The 14,425-nt window shown below is 41.4% G+C and overlaps 1 protein-coding gene across 1 annotated transcript in view; it reads left to right on the top strand.

The window, feature by feature from the left end:
• PPP4R4 (protein phosphatase 4 regulatory subunit 4) overlaps positions 1-14,425 on the top strand; it is a 211,914-nt gene that overhangs the window by 48,414 nt on the left and 149,075 nt on the right. Inside the window, exon 2 of the mRNA XM_082275364.1 lies at positions 545-618. Coding sequence (XP_082131490.1) covers positions 545-618 — 74 coding nt within the window. The remainder of the gene's footprint in view (positions 1-544; positions 619-14,425) is intronic.

The raw sequence follows: 14,425 nt of genomic DNA, 5'->3' as shown, positions 1-14,425 counted from the left end.
CTCTAATGTCCCCTCCCCCACAGTCACATCAGTCTCTGTACCAGAGGAGCTTACACTCTAATGTCCCCTCCCCCACAATCACATCAGTCTCTGTACCAGAGGAGCTTACACTCTAATGTCCCCTCCCCCACAGTCACATCAGTCTCTCTACCAGAGGAGCTTACACTCTAATGTCCCCTCCCCCACAGTCACATCAGTCTCTGTACCAGAGGAGCTTACACTCTAATGTCCCCTCCCCCACAGTCACACACTATTAATAATGTACATTTATATAGCTCTGACATATACCGCAGTGATGTACAGAGATCACTGAGCCAATCACATCAGTCTCTGTACCAGAAGAGCTTACACTCTAATGTCCTTCCCCCCCAGTCACACACTATTATTATTATACATGTATATAGCTCTGACATATACCGCAGTGCTGTACAGGGAACACTGAGCCAATCACATCAGACTTTTGATCCATAATTTCCTGCCATATGAATGTCCCTGCAATCCCTCCACTGATCCCTATCCCTGACTCCTCTTCTGTATTTTACAGACTCCAGAAGAGATCGAGAGACTAACAGTCGATGAAGAATTGAATGACATAGAGAGGGCGGTCTATCTTCTCAGGTAAGGCTTTGCGGTTTATCTTCACCTCTGATGACAAGGTGTGATACAGCAGACATAGACTGTGGTGCAGCCAGTGCTGGGGGAACTGCAAGTCCCAGCATACCCTGCTGGAAGGTTTCGGCACTGAGGATTTTTATTGCTCTGTTTTTAACTCTTCCTCCTGGGGCTGGAATATAAGACCCCGCCTTTTCTGACACTTTTCGTTTAAAAATCTGTATTTTTTGCTTGAAAATTTACTTATAACCCCAAACATGATATGTATATATGTATATAGGTATATGTTTCTTAGCAGAGACCCTTGGGAATAAAATGGCAATTTTGGCTTGGTTGAAAAACGGCAAAAGTCCATCTAGTTCAACCAATAGAAGGGGAAAAAAATATATATTACAAAAAAAATAAAATAAATTGTTGCAATTTTTTGTCACAGTATTTGTGCAGCAGATTTGTAACGCAATTTAAAAAAAAGAAAACAATTATATGAATTTTAATGCCAAAAAAACACAATATATAATGCAATTTCTTGGTAAAATATAAAAGATAATGTTACGCCGAGTAAATGGATACCAAACATGTCACGCTTTAAAATTGCGCACGCTCGTGCAATGGGGACAAACCACGATATTTGAGGATACCAGAGAGAAATACGACCGCACACCACAGCGGAAATAGTGCTTCTTATTTTTCTTTTTATTCATCTCCGGGTCAGACAGACAAGGGGCAGGTTGACAAGTTGACGCGTTTCACGCAAACATGCCGCGCTTGTTCACAACATCGAAAAAAGATGGAAAGTAAAGCTACGCTTTTCCAGCAAATGTGAAATAAAATGTGGATAGATGTGAATAAATGTAAAGTGCTTGCAATACAAAATGGTATCAGTGCAATATAAATAAAATAAAATAGGTAAAAAAAAAATACCAATGATGCGACAGTGAATTCGTGAAATAAATTAAGCTTGGATAGAAAGTCCAATCCGGTGAATGTGCTAAACAATATAAATAAATAAATACTACTAAATAAATAATAAAATAATAAATAAATAATAAATAATAATAATATAAATAAATAAATAATAAATACTACTAAATAAATAATAAAATAATAAATAAATAATAATAATAATAATAATATAAATAAATAAATAATAAATACAAATAATAATAATAATAATAATAATAATAATAATAATATAAATAAATAAATAAATACTACTAAATAAATAATAAAATAATAAATAAATAATAAATAATAATAATATAAATAAATAAATAATAAATACTACTAAATAAATAATAAAATAATAAATAAATAATAAATACAAATAACAATAATATAAATAAATAAATAATAAATACTACTAAATAAATAATAAAATAACAAATATATAATAAATACAAATAATAATAATATAAATAAATAAATAATAAATACTACTAAATAAATAATAAAATAATAAATAACAATTTGGGAAAACAGAAATATACAGTTGATCATAGACCTTAATACCGAGCCCACATCCTATTAGTAAAATGTATCAAAAAATAAGGAAAAGGGAGATGGAGTTACCATATAGTCACCGGGTTGTGGGATAGAAACCCAGGTGATACTCCCAGTAGGGGGGGATATGGACTTTAGAGGGCTGGTATAGTAGTGAACAACAAGGAGATTAAAAATTTAATATTTTATTGATCAAAAAGAAAATACATCATTAAAAACATATACAAAATACACGGACATAATAGCATGTGTATCACAAAAATGACTTATCCATGTAATAACATTGAGATGTGGTTATAATTGGTTCGACGCGTTTCGCCTGATTGAAACAGTTAGCTTCTTCAGGAACGAAAAAGTTCTAGGCAGCAGAGGCCTCTAATATAAACATTAACAAAAAAGAAGAAAAAACAAAAATTATAAAGAAACACATCATGTATACATATAGTCAACAAGCTATGCCTTTGACAGTTAATATCAAGGCAAGTATACAAGGATATATTAGTATGTTAACTTGCTCACCTAGGTCATATTGTAGGTTAGCTGGGAAAGGGTTCAAGATGCCCAAATCGTCCAATGTGAGCCGGGACAAACAAAGCTTCCCTCCAAATAATAAATACAAATAATAATAATAATAATAGTATAAATAAATAAATAAATAAATAAATAAATAATAAATACTACTAAAGTGACATAAAAAATTTGATAAACGGATCACAACAAAAAGCGTAATCACACAAAATCCAGGAATGATATAAAATAAAAATAACATCCATAAAAAGGAAAAAAGAAAAAATACAAATAAAATAAAAAGAAAATCATATTATATACACTATATATCATGCATCATGAATGTGAAATATATTATGTGTATTTTGTGTATCATTAGACTTTTTTGTATGTTTTCATTTCTATTTGTTTGTTTTTTGGTATGCAATCACATTGCAGAAAGCTCATATTTTTGTCTTTTCTGTGTTTTTTTCTTGGTTTTCTTTTTGTTTGTATTTTCCTTTTTTTTTCCTTTTTATGGATGGAAAAAACATGGACCAAAAAAAACAAACACAAATATAAATGAATACAGCATAACCAGTCGGTTGCAAATCCGAATGGCAACATTTACGCCCTGAAGAAGGGGGGGTATCTGTTCCTCCGAAACGCATTGGCTTTAACATGTTCTGCTACCAATAAAACAATGATCTTTTGATCTAAGTGGGATTCTTATTGCTGATTTTGGGCGCTCCTTTAACCGACTACCATTAGAAACTTTGGAAACAACCACTGGGCCGTATCTTAAGGTAGCAGCCGAGACCCCTTAACCACTTAAGAACCGCCCGCCGTAGTTATACTGCGGCAGGCAGCCCCTCCTGCGTGAACCAATATCTTCTATGCAGGATGTGGAAATCTTGCAAGCGGACCTGAACAAAATAACGGGGTGGGCAACTACATGGCAGATGAGATTTAATGTAGAAAAATGTAAAGTAATGCACTTGGGGGCCAGAAACCAGAAAGCAAGCTACTCACTAGGGGGGGAACCTCTGGGTGAGTCTAGGATGGAAAGGGACCTGGGGGTACTGGTAGACAACAGGCTTGGCAGTGGCATGCAATGCCAAGCCGCTGCAAGCAAAGCAAACAGAATACTGGGTTGTATAAAAAAGGGGATTCACTCCAGAAATAAAGAGATTATTCTTCCACTCTACAAGACTCTGGTCCGGCCACATCTGGAGTATTCTGTCCAGTTCTGGGCACCGGTCCTCAGGAAGGATGTGCTGGAACTGGAGAAAGTCCAGAGAAGGGCAACAAAAATAATTAGGGGAATGGAGGACATCGGCTATGAGGAAAGACTACAAGCACTGAACTTATTCTCTCTGGAGAAGAGACGCTTGAGGGGGGATATGATATCAATGTACAAATACTGTACTGGTGACCCGAGCATAAGGAACAAACTATTTAGAGTAAGGGAATACAATAAGACACGTGGCCACTCACTAAAACTAGAGGAAAGGCGGTTTAACCTTAAAGTGCGTAAGGGGTTCTTCACTGTAAGAGCGGTAAGGATGTGGAATTCTCTTCCGCAAGCAGTCGTATCAGCGGGGAGCATTGATAGTTTCAAAAAACTATTGGATGGACACCTTAAAGACCACAACATACAGGGGTATACAATGTACAACATACAGGGGTATACAATGTACGGTTAAAAGCAAACACACACACATAGGTTGAACTGGATGGACTTGTGTCTTTTTTCAGCCTCACTAACTATGTAACTATGTAACTATGTAATGTAGGTATACGTTGGTCGCGCGCCTGCAGCGGGGACTCCGATGCACGGGGCAGGCAGCTCTGATTGCTGCCTGAAACCCGCGATTGCTGACCGTTCTTCTCCCTGGAATGATCATAGAGCCCATGTGATCCTTCTATATAGGAACACATGTCTCTATGGTAATTTCACAAGCCCCCTCCCCCATACAGTTAGAATCACTCCCCTAGGCTCACATTTAATCCTTTGATCACCCCTAGGTTAATCCCTTCCCTGCCAGTGTCATTAGTACAGTGACAGTGCATATTTTTAGCACTGATTACTGTAGTGATGTCACTGGTCCCCCCCAAAAGTGTAAAAAATGTCAGTTAGGGGTCCGATCTGTCCGCCGCAATGTCGCAGTCCCGCAAAAAATCACAGATCGCCGCCATTACTAGTAAAAAAAAAAAATTACATAAATATTTCCCATAGTTTGTAGAAGCGATAACTTTTGCGCAAACCAATCAAAATACACTTATTATGATTTTTTTTATTACCATGAATATGTAGCAGAAAACAAATTGGCCTAAAATGTTAAAAAATTTTGATTTTTACATTTTTTTTGGGGGGAATCTTATATAGCAGAAAGTGAAAAATATTGTTTTTTTTTTTCAGAATTGTCGCTCTTTTTTTGTATATAGCGCAAAAAAAAAAAATCGCACAGGTGATCAAATACCACCAAAAGAAAGCTCTATTCGTGGGAAAAAAAAGGACATCAATTTTATTTGGGTACAGCGTCGCACTACCGCGCAATTGTCCGTTAAAGTAACACAGTTCCGAATCGTAGAATAGGGCCTGGTCATTAAGGGGGCAAATCCTTCCGGTCCAGAAGTGGTTAAAAGCAAAATATCGGAAAAAAATAAATAAATGATCTTTTGCTTTAAAAAAAAAAAAAATGTTCACTTCCGCCTTAGACTGGAAGTGACGTCACGTCGTTCCAGTCCTCCAAGATCATAGAGATGATCTGATCTCCGGGAACCTCTACGGCCAGCCGTGCCAACCGTCGGATCATTTCCCGTTTGTGCTGGTAAGGGTAAGCCTGAGAGACACTGTGGACGACCCCTCCTGCAGCTCCTAAAAGTGATCCAGTGGCTAATCAGCCGCTCTGACTACTTTCATGAGAAAGAGGATCACTCGCTAAAAAAAAATAAAAAATACCGGACTTATGGCTGACCGCTTCAGCCATAACCGCGCTAAACCACTTCAAAGCCGCAACGTATTACAGGCGGCTAATGGTTATACCTGCGACAGACCTTACCGCCCTTCTAATCTGCGGTGGATCGCTTTTCAGAGGTGGTGAGGAGGTGATATTCACCCTGTAAATGCCTCACCACCGTTCTGCGCGGCACCCGTTTAGTTAGGCTTAGTTTACACTTGTGGTTGGAGGGCAGTAAAATGAGACAGCTGAGTTTAATCTTTACTGCCCCGCCATGGATGTGACGCTTAGCACCGCAGCATGGCAACCATAATCCCTGCCATCGCATTCAGCAGGAAGCACTGCCCAGGGAACGTGACCCAGTCAAGCGTATGGGTGCCATGCATGCGGTTGCAGCTCGGTGTTGCATGTTGGGAATGTGCGCAAAATCACGCGCTTCTCCCGACACGTTCAGAAAAACTCTTCCCTTTAGTAGATCCCCGCGCTATCGGGGAGCCCAGTATCCGACCCGGCGGTGCTGCCGGATTATCATAGAGCTGGCATCTCTATGGTCTAGGAGGCCGGAAGTGACGTCACCTACGGTTAGGGAGGATATGCACTGCCTTCTTTATTTTTTATCTTTTTTTTTTGGAAAGTGTGAGATCAATTTTTTTTTATCTCATGCTTTCCAGGGTAGGGGAGAGATTTGGGGACTCCCGATCTCTCCATAAAGAGGACCTGTCATACCTATTCCTATTACTGGGATCTCTCTATAAAGAGGACCTGTCATCCCTATTCCTATCACAGGAGATCCCTCCATAAAGAGGACATGTCATCCCTATTCCTATTACAGGGGATCTCTCCATAAAGAGGACCTGTCATCCCTATTCCTATTACAGGGGATCTCTCCATAAAGAGGACCTGTCATCCCTATTCCTATTACAGGGGATCTCTCCATAAAGAGGACCTGTCATCCCTATTCCTATTACAGGGGATCCCTCCATAAAGAGGACCTGTCATCCCTATTCCTAATACAGGGGATCCCTCCATAAAGAGGACCCGTCATCCCTATTCCTATTACAGGGATCTCTCTATAAAGAGGACCTTTCATCCCTATTCCTATTACAGGGATCTCTCTATAAAGAGGACCTGTCATCCCTATTCCTATTACAGGGGATCCCTCCATAAAGAGGACCTGTCATCCCTATTCCTATTACAGGGATCTCTCCATAAAGAGGACCTGTCATCCCTATTCCTATTACAGGGGATCTCTCCATAAAGAGGACCTGTCATCCCTATTCCTATTACAGGGGATCCCTCCATAAAGAGGACCTGTCATCCCTATTCCTATTACAGGGGATCCCTCCATAAAGAGGACCTGTCATCCCTATTCCTAATACAGGGGATCCCTCCATAAAGAGGACCTGTCATCCCTATTCCTATTACAGGGGATCTCTCCATAAAGAGAACCTGTCATCCCTATTGCTATTACAGGGGATCCCTCCATAAAGAGGACCTGTCATCCCTATTCCTATTACAGGGGATCCCTCCATAAAGAGGACCTGTCATCCCTATTCCTATTACAAGGGATGTTTACATTTTTTGTGATAGGAATAAAATTGATAATAATAAAAATAAATATACAGTGTAAAAATAATAATAAAAAAAAAGTAATAAAATAAATAATAGTTTTTTTTTTTTAAAGCACTCCGATCCCCCCATGCTCGTGTGCAGAAGTGAGCACATAGGTCGTACACACATATGTAAATGGTGTTCACACCACATGTGAGGTATCACAGTGAACGTTAGAGCGAGAGCAATAATTCTGGCTCTAGACCTCTTCTGTAACTCTAAACTGATAACCTGTAAAAAATGTTTAAATAGTCGCCTATGGAGATTTTTAAGTACCGAAATTTTTCGCCATTCCACAAGCGCGTGCAATTTTAAAGAATGACATGTTGGGTATCATTTTACTCAGCATACCATCATCTTTTATATTTTACCAAAAAATTGGGTTATATATTGTGCTTTTTATTTATTTTTTATTTATTATTATTAAAGTATATTTTTTCCAAAAAAATTGCATTTGAAGAACCGCTGCGCAAATACCATGGGACATAAAAAAATTGCAACGATCGCCATTTTATTCTCTAGGGCTTCTGCTAAAAAAAGCACATATAATGTTTGAGGGTTCTAAATAATTTTCTAGCAAAAAAAAAAAAAAAAGAGTGTCAGAAAAGGCCTGGTCTTCAATTTGAGCCCCAAGAGGTACAGCCCAGGGGATGGGAAATCCATCTACATTTGTATTTTCCAATGTTTGCGGATTAGAAAGTTCCATCGCAGAGCAGGACTTGCCGGTGGCGTCCAAGTGAAGCACCAGCATAAAGATACAAAAAAAGTACCCCCAATGATTTGGGACTTTGCATGCCACTCAAACACTGAAAGAAGGATACAATAATGTGTATAAAAAATCAAATTTTATTACATAACAAAAAAATAACTGCACAAACATTGTATGACTAGCAAATGCTAGACATACGAGAACTTTAAAAACCTGCAAGTAAAGACAGACCAGTATCCATACAGAAGACTCTTGGGTAGCATTGGTAGAAAGAACCGGACAGGACCCTACGCGTTTCGGGTTTTAGAAACCCTTCTTCAGGGGTCAACCAGAGTTCAATATACAATGTTTACCTGTATATAGATATAAATTGTATTTAAACATTTTATAAATAAAGAAGTATTCAAAATACAAGAATAATACATACAATGTTTGTGTAGTTATTTTTTTGTTATGTAATAAAATTAGATTTTTTATATACACATTATTGTATCCTTCTTTCAGTTTTTGAGTGGCATGCAAAGTCCCAAATCATTGGGGGTACTTTCTTTGTATCTATATATCGGGATGATGGCCACCAACACTGAGTACTAAGGTTCTACCAGAAAAAAACACCAGCATAAAGACGCCCTTTGTCTGCAGCTCTTCAATGGAAAATTAAAATATTTTAGAAAATATCTGCAATTTGCTGGTTAAAAAAAAAAAAAAAGGTACATTTACCTCAACGTTGTGTTGAAGAACCTAGTTACCATGGCAACGGAAGCCTTATTTGTGGGCGTTACGTTTTTAGAGTAAATGGCGTAAGGTCACTTAAAATAAGTTATAAATGAATACAAAATATCACATTTCTGGGCTCATTTTTTTTATTTTTATCTCTTTGTTTTATCTCGGCCAAATCTTACAAAGGATCGATGGCGTTCTATTGGTTCGACGTGCGGCATTAGGAGGATGTTTTTTTTTTTTTTTCACCAATAAATGCCTGCGATGATATTTGGTTATATTTGATGATATTTGTTGCTGTACTTCCTCTTCTATTGTTTTCTTTGGTTTGTGGATTCGCCCTTGCTGTTGCTTTTTGCCGTCTATAAAGAAATCCGGTGCCCGTCCCGCGCTGCACCTCCCTTGTGCCCTGGAAGGTCGCTGCGGGGACTGGAGGCCAGAACGGTTGGGATTTGGTCCAATATGTTAACCACTTCCATTCCGGGTGATTTCCAGCGCTCCTCTCCTACTGGTAAAAATCATAGTTTTTTTTTGCTAGAAAATTACTCAGAACCCCCAAACACTATATATGTTTTTATTTATATCTAAAAAATATATTTTATATATATATATATATATAAATACGATATATATTTTTTTTAGCAGAGACTCTATGGAATAAAGAAAATTACTCAGAACCCCCAAACACTTCATGTATTTTTATTTATATATTAAAAATATAATATTAAAATATAATATATATATTATTTTATATATATATATATATATATATATATATATATATATATATATATATATATATTTATATTTATATATATATATATATATATATATATATATATATATATATATATATATATATTTTTAGCAGAGACTCTATGGAATACAGAAAATTACTCAGAGCCCCCAAAGACTTTATATTAGGGATAGACCGATATGTTTTTTTTAGGGCCGATACCGTCACCAATATTTTGGCCATCGCATATCGGTATCGGCCAATATGGGTCGATATTTTGTACATTTAAAGTTTTAAAAATAATAAAGAAAATTTTTGACACAAATCTGGTTCTGAACATGTTAATTTTTGTTTAATGCTTAATGGCTGGCTTGCTGGCACCCTGTGGTGGGTGGCTGGATGGCACCCTGTGGTGGATGGCTGGCTGGCACCCTGTGGTGGATGGCTGGCTGGCTGGCACCCTGCAGTGGGTGGCTGGCTGGCACCCTGTGGTAGGTGGGTGGCTGGTATAGTGCCTGTGGCTGGCTGGTACAGGGCCTGTGGGTGGCTGGCTTTCTGGCACCCTGTCTGTGGGTGGCTGGCTGTCTTGCACCCTGTCTGTGGGTGGCTGGCTGTCTGGCACCCTGTGGTGGGTGGCTGGTTGGCTGGCACCCTGTGGTGGGTGGGTGGCTGGCACAGGGGCTGTGGGTGGCTGGCTGGTACAGGGCCTGTGGTTGGCTGGCTGGCTGGCTGGTACAGTGCCTGTGGCTGGCTGGCTGGTACAGGGCCTGTGGATGTGGTTGGCTGGCTGGCACCGGGCTGCTGTGGGTGGGTGTATGTCTGTGATACACTCCCGCGAGACTAGTCCCAACTCCAGACGAGGCTGTCCAAGGCGAGGGAGGCGGCCTAAGAAGGCTGAATGACGTCACAATAATATCGGCAATATCGCCCAGTTCCAGGGCTGATACCGATATATCGGGGAAAGTGCATATCGGCTCCTGATATATCAGAATTGCCGATAATCGATCTATCCCTACTTTATATATTTTTATTTATATATAAAAAATATATTATATATCAATATACTGTATAACCTCCCCTCTTCCTCAATATCTCCAGCCCCCTTTGCAACCTACCCCCTTCCTCAATATTACCCCCCCCTTGCCAACCTCCCCCCTTCCTCAATATCTCCAGCCCTCTTACCAACCTACCCCCTTCCTCAATATTACCCCTCCCTTGCCAACCTCCCGCCTTCCTCAATATCTCCAGCCCCATTGCCAACCCCCCCCCTTACTCAATATACCCTCCCACCCTTCCTGAAATCTACCTACCTATGCAATCCTCGTCCCACACAGCAATCATAGGGCCTCCTGTCCAATAAATGGCTCTCCTCACTTGCCTCCCTCCCTGCCGTTTTGCCTGTCATGGCAGGGGAGAGGGGCGCCCGATTTCTGGCACGCTGTCTGTGTCATGCTGAGTACCGGGTAGTCATGGGACACCCGGCGTTTCTACACAGACTGTGAGGGGGAGGTGCTCCCCCTGTGTACTGTGCGTGAGGTTCCTTGATGGAGCCGCATGCTGCCTGGGGGCGCCGGGGGCACAGGCTGAGCGGAGGGCGCAAAAATTACTGCTAGTGCTAACACTGCCAATTGATTTTTGCGTCCGCCACCCCCCCAGTCTGCGCCCCTCTCGCCAACCCCTTGGTATGCCCCTGAATATGTTATCAATGGCACCCCTTACAAACCCAGATGCCACCTCAGGGTGTCTTGGCACCCCAACTGTAGAAGGCTGGTGGTGAATTGCTGTGCGGATAACAACAATAGACTGATTATGGAGCGCACACATTGATCCATTTTTCTCAAGCCCTGATGAAGGGTTTCAGGGTTTCTCAAGCCCCTGAAACGCGTCGGCTTCTCTAACAATGGGGGGATACAGAATCCGGTGCAGCTTCCAAGGTTTTATTGTCAACGTTTAACTGAAAAAGCTGAAATTAGAAGCTGATTGGCTCCCATGCACAGTTTGCACCAGATTCTGGTTGCTCCAGTTTTAGTAAATCTCCCTGTGACGGTACTCACCATCCCTGGGAGTGAAAGACAGATATTTAATGGTTTGGTTGGCTTCAAATGGGTTCCATGTTTACTTATGATAATGTGTATTGTACTTCAATGTCAGAGACAGGCTCTCCCTATTGTGTGTGTATTGAGGTGTGATGTGGATTCTGTTAAGCCTGTCCGTCCCATTGTTAATTGTTAATGAACTCACATATTGTGTCTGTCCAGATGGCTAGATAATTAGTTCAGGTTAATTCTATTTCTGTATACAATTTCATCTGCATATGATAATGTAATCAGGCAACCCCTGACCTGTGTGTGGTAATCTGATCAGGAGGGGGAGGTCCATGCTGTATTTAAATTCTGTGTAAAACTGTTCAATAAAGGAGAAGGTTCCAGTACAAGCTAAGTTGTCGGCTAGCTTTGTATGGGGACTGCTGGGAAAATCTGATATCTATGTTCACGACCGTATACTGACGGAAGTCCACAAGTACAGTGTGGGCTGCGGTTCTGTTACATTCCCCTTATGTATCATTGGAAAAATGTTGCATTTGGATGTGAATATTACGGCAAGACACAATTGTGAATTCGTAAATGACTCACCGGCCTCTTTGCGGGAGATTCCTTTTAAAGTGCAATTTTTCAGCACAATTGCAGCGGTCACAGGAACACGCCCCCGGCGTACCGATGTCACCTTCTCTGCAATCTCTTTGTCTTCTTCAGGTCACATTTCTCACCTGCTGAACAGCAAGTGATGAAAGATAAAACTCCGGCAGTCTCAGTAGAGAAATCTTCTCCAGCCGGAGCTGTTAGACTGATGAGTCATCAGGGAGGGAAACAGACCTTTGGCTGGTCAGTGATGCTGATGGAGAGGACCTTTTTGTGGAAAATTCTTGCAGTTCATAAAGGGATGTTTGTAGGTGCAGTAACCCACGGCAACCAAGAATAGAGTATGTGTCGGACCGTTGCTATGGGTTACTGTGACTTACATCCCATTATTGCACATTACTCTGGCTTGTCTGGTTTTAAAATTAAAGGTGAGCAATTCTCCTCTGGGGGCCACAATCATAGTTACAATCCCACTTACGCTAATGATTTGGTGGCATTCACTGGGGGCCACATTCCCAATGATACCAATGATTTGGGGGTATTCTCCTCTAGGGGCCATTATTCCTTTGGCACAAATTATTTGGGGGCATTCTCTGGGGGCCACTATTCTTTTGACACCAATGATTTGGTGTATTCTTCCCTTGGGGCCATAATCCCACTTACACCAATGATTTGCGGGGTATTCTCCCCTGGGGCAATGATCCCACTGACACTTTGGGGGTTTTCTCCCCTTGGGGCCATGATCCCACTGACACATTGGGGGTTTTCTCCCCTTGGGGCCATGATCCCACTGACACTTTGGCGGTTCTCTCCCCTTGGGGCCATGATCCCACTGACACCAATGGTTTGGTGGTATTCTCCCCTGGGGACCATGATCCCTCTGACACCAATGATTTGGGGGTATTCTCTGGGGGGCCACAATCCCACTGATGCCAATGATTTGTGAGTTTTCTGTGGGGGCCACAATCCCACTGACACCAATGATTTGGGGGTATTCTCCGGGGACCACATTCCCACTGATGCCAATGATTTGGGGGTATTGTGCTCTGGGGGCCACTATTCCTTTGACACCAGTGATTTTAGAGTATTCTTCCCTGGGGGCCACTATTTCTTTGACACCAATCATTTCCCCCCCCCCCCGGGAACTTATCCCGCTTACACCAATGATTTGGGGGTATTCTCCTCTGGGGGCCACAATCTCACTGACAACAATGATTTTGGGGTATTCTTGCATGGGGCCCACGATTCCACTGACACCCATTGTTACGGACCGTTTCAGCAGACAAGGGGTTAAAATCTGTTTAAGCGATATGCCCCTTTCTGAGAGACAGGCACAGCTACTTGCAGGACACCAAACTCCCGAACTGGATCCAAAATAGTACTCCAACCTGGAACCTCACGAATAGCTGCTAGCAGACGAACAGGAAAAGCATACATCAGCTTACACTCCTAGCAATCAGTCTCCAACAGCATACAGTGAATCCCCCCAAGAACGAGACAAAGCTCCGTGTTGAGGTTAAAGCAGGAACAACATTTATTGGAAGAACACTTTTATACAGAATTTGGAACATCCTTCCCCCAACAACCGCTTTCCCATTGGTCAATTTCACAGTACCTGCAGTCCCCCATAAGGTCCTCTCCAGACATGCAAATGAGGGCTTGAAAATGAGTCAGTAGTGATTGGTCAGATAGCTTGACCAGGAGGGCTGCTATGCAAATGAGGACTTGAAAATGAGTCAACAGGGACTGGTCAGATAGCTTTGACCAATGCAAGGAGACAGAAGCCCCAGGGGGCAATCAATGTAAACTATAGTCAGACACAGAACAATGGTTCCCTAACGAGCCCTCAATACACATTACTCTGAGGGTCAATACCTCCCTTAGCAGACAACAGATGAGGTCATTAGCACACCTGACAAAAGGTGAATGGGGAGCCACCTTAGACAGTCCGTCTCCTCAGAACTTCCTGGAATGACCATATTAGGAGTTGACTTCCTGTTCCTTACAGTTTACAGGAATAAGTTTTAGCTTCCAGGATAGAGGCAAGACTCCATTAGCCACATTGGTTAAAGAAACACAAAAAGACACAAAAATGCATAACTCCAAGTCTACTGAACAGAACCCCCACATTCAACCCATCCCCAGATAGCCTGGATCTGAGCGCTCAACATATCCAAACAGCGCTCAGATGCCACAAACATAGTCAAATTGCCATGGGGTTTACGTTTGGCATGGGCTGATGAGATAGTCCATAGTCACCTTGCAGGAGGCGAGCAACCAGGCTTCTCCAATGCCCAGTGGCGAGATTGGTCTCGTCACACCCATGATTTGGGTGGTATTCTCCCCTGGGTCATGATCTCAATGACACTTTGGGGGTATTCTCCCCTGGGGACCACGATCCCTGTGACACCAATGATTTGGGGGTATTCTCTGGGGGCCACAATCCCAC

The sequence above is a fragment of the Pelophylax lessonae genome (genome assembly GCF_965119305.1).
Source record: "Pelophylax lessonae genome assembly, chromosome: 13".
NCBI lineage: Eukaryota > Metazoa > Chordata > Amphibia > Anura > Ranidae > Pelophylax > Pelophylax lessonae.
Note: the sequence above shows the minus strand (reverse complement) of the source record. Positions and strands in the feature narration are given on the sequence as shown.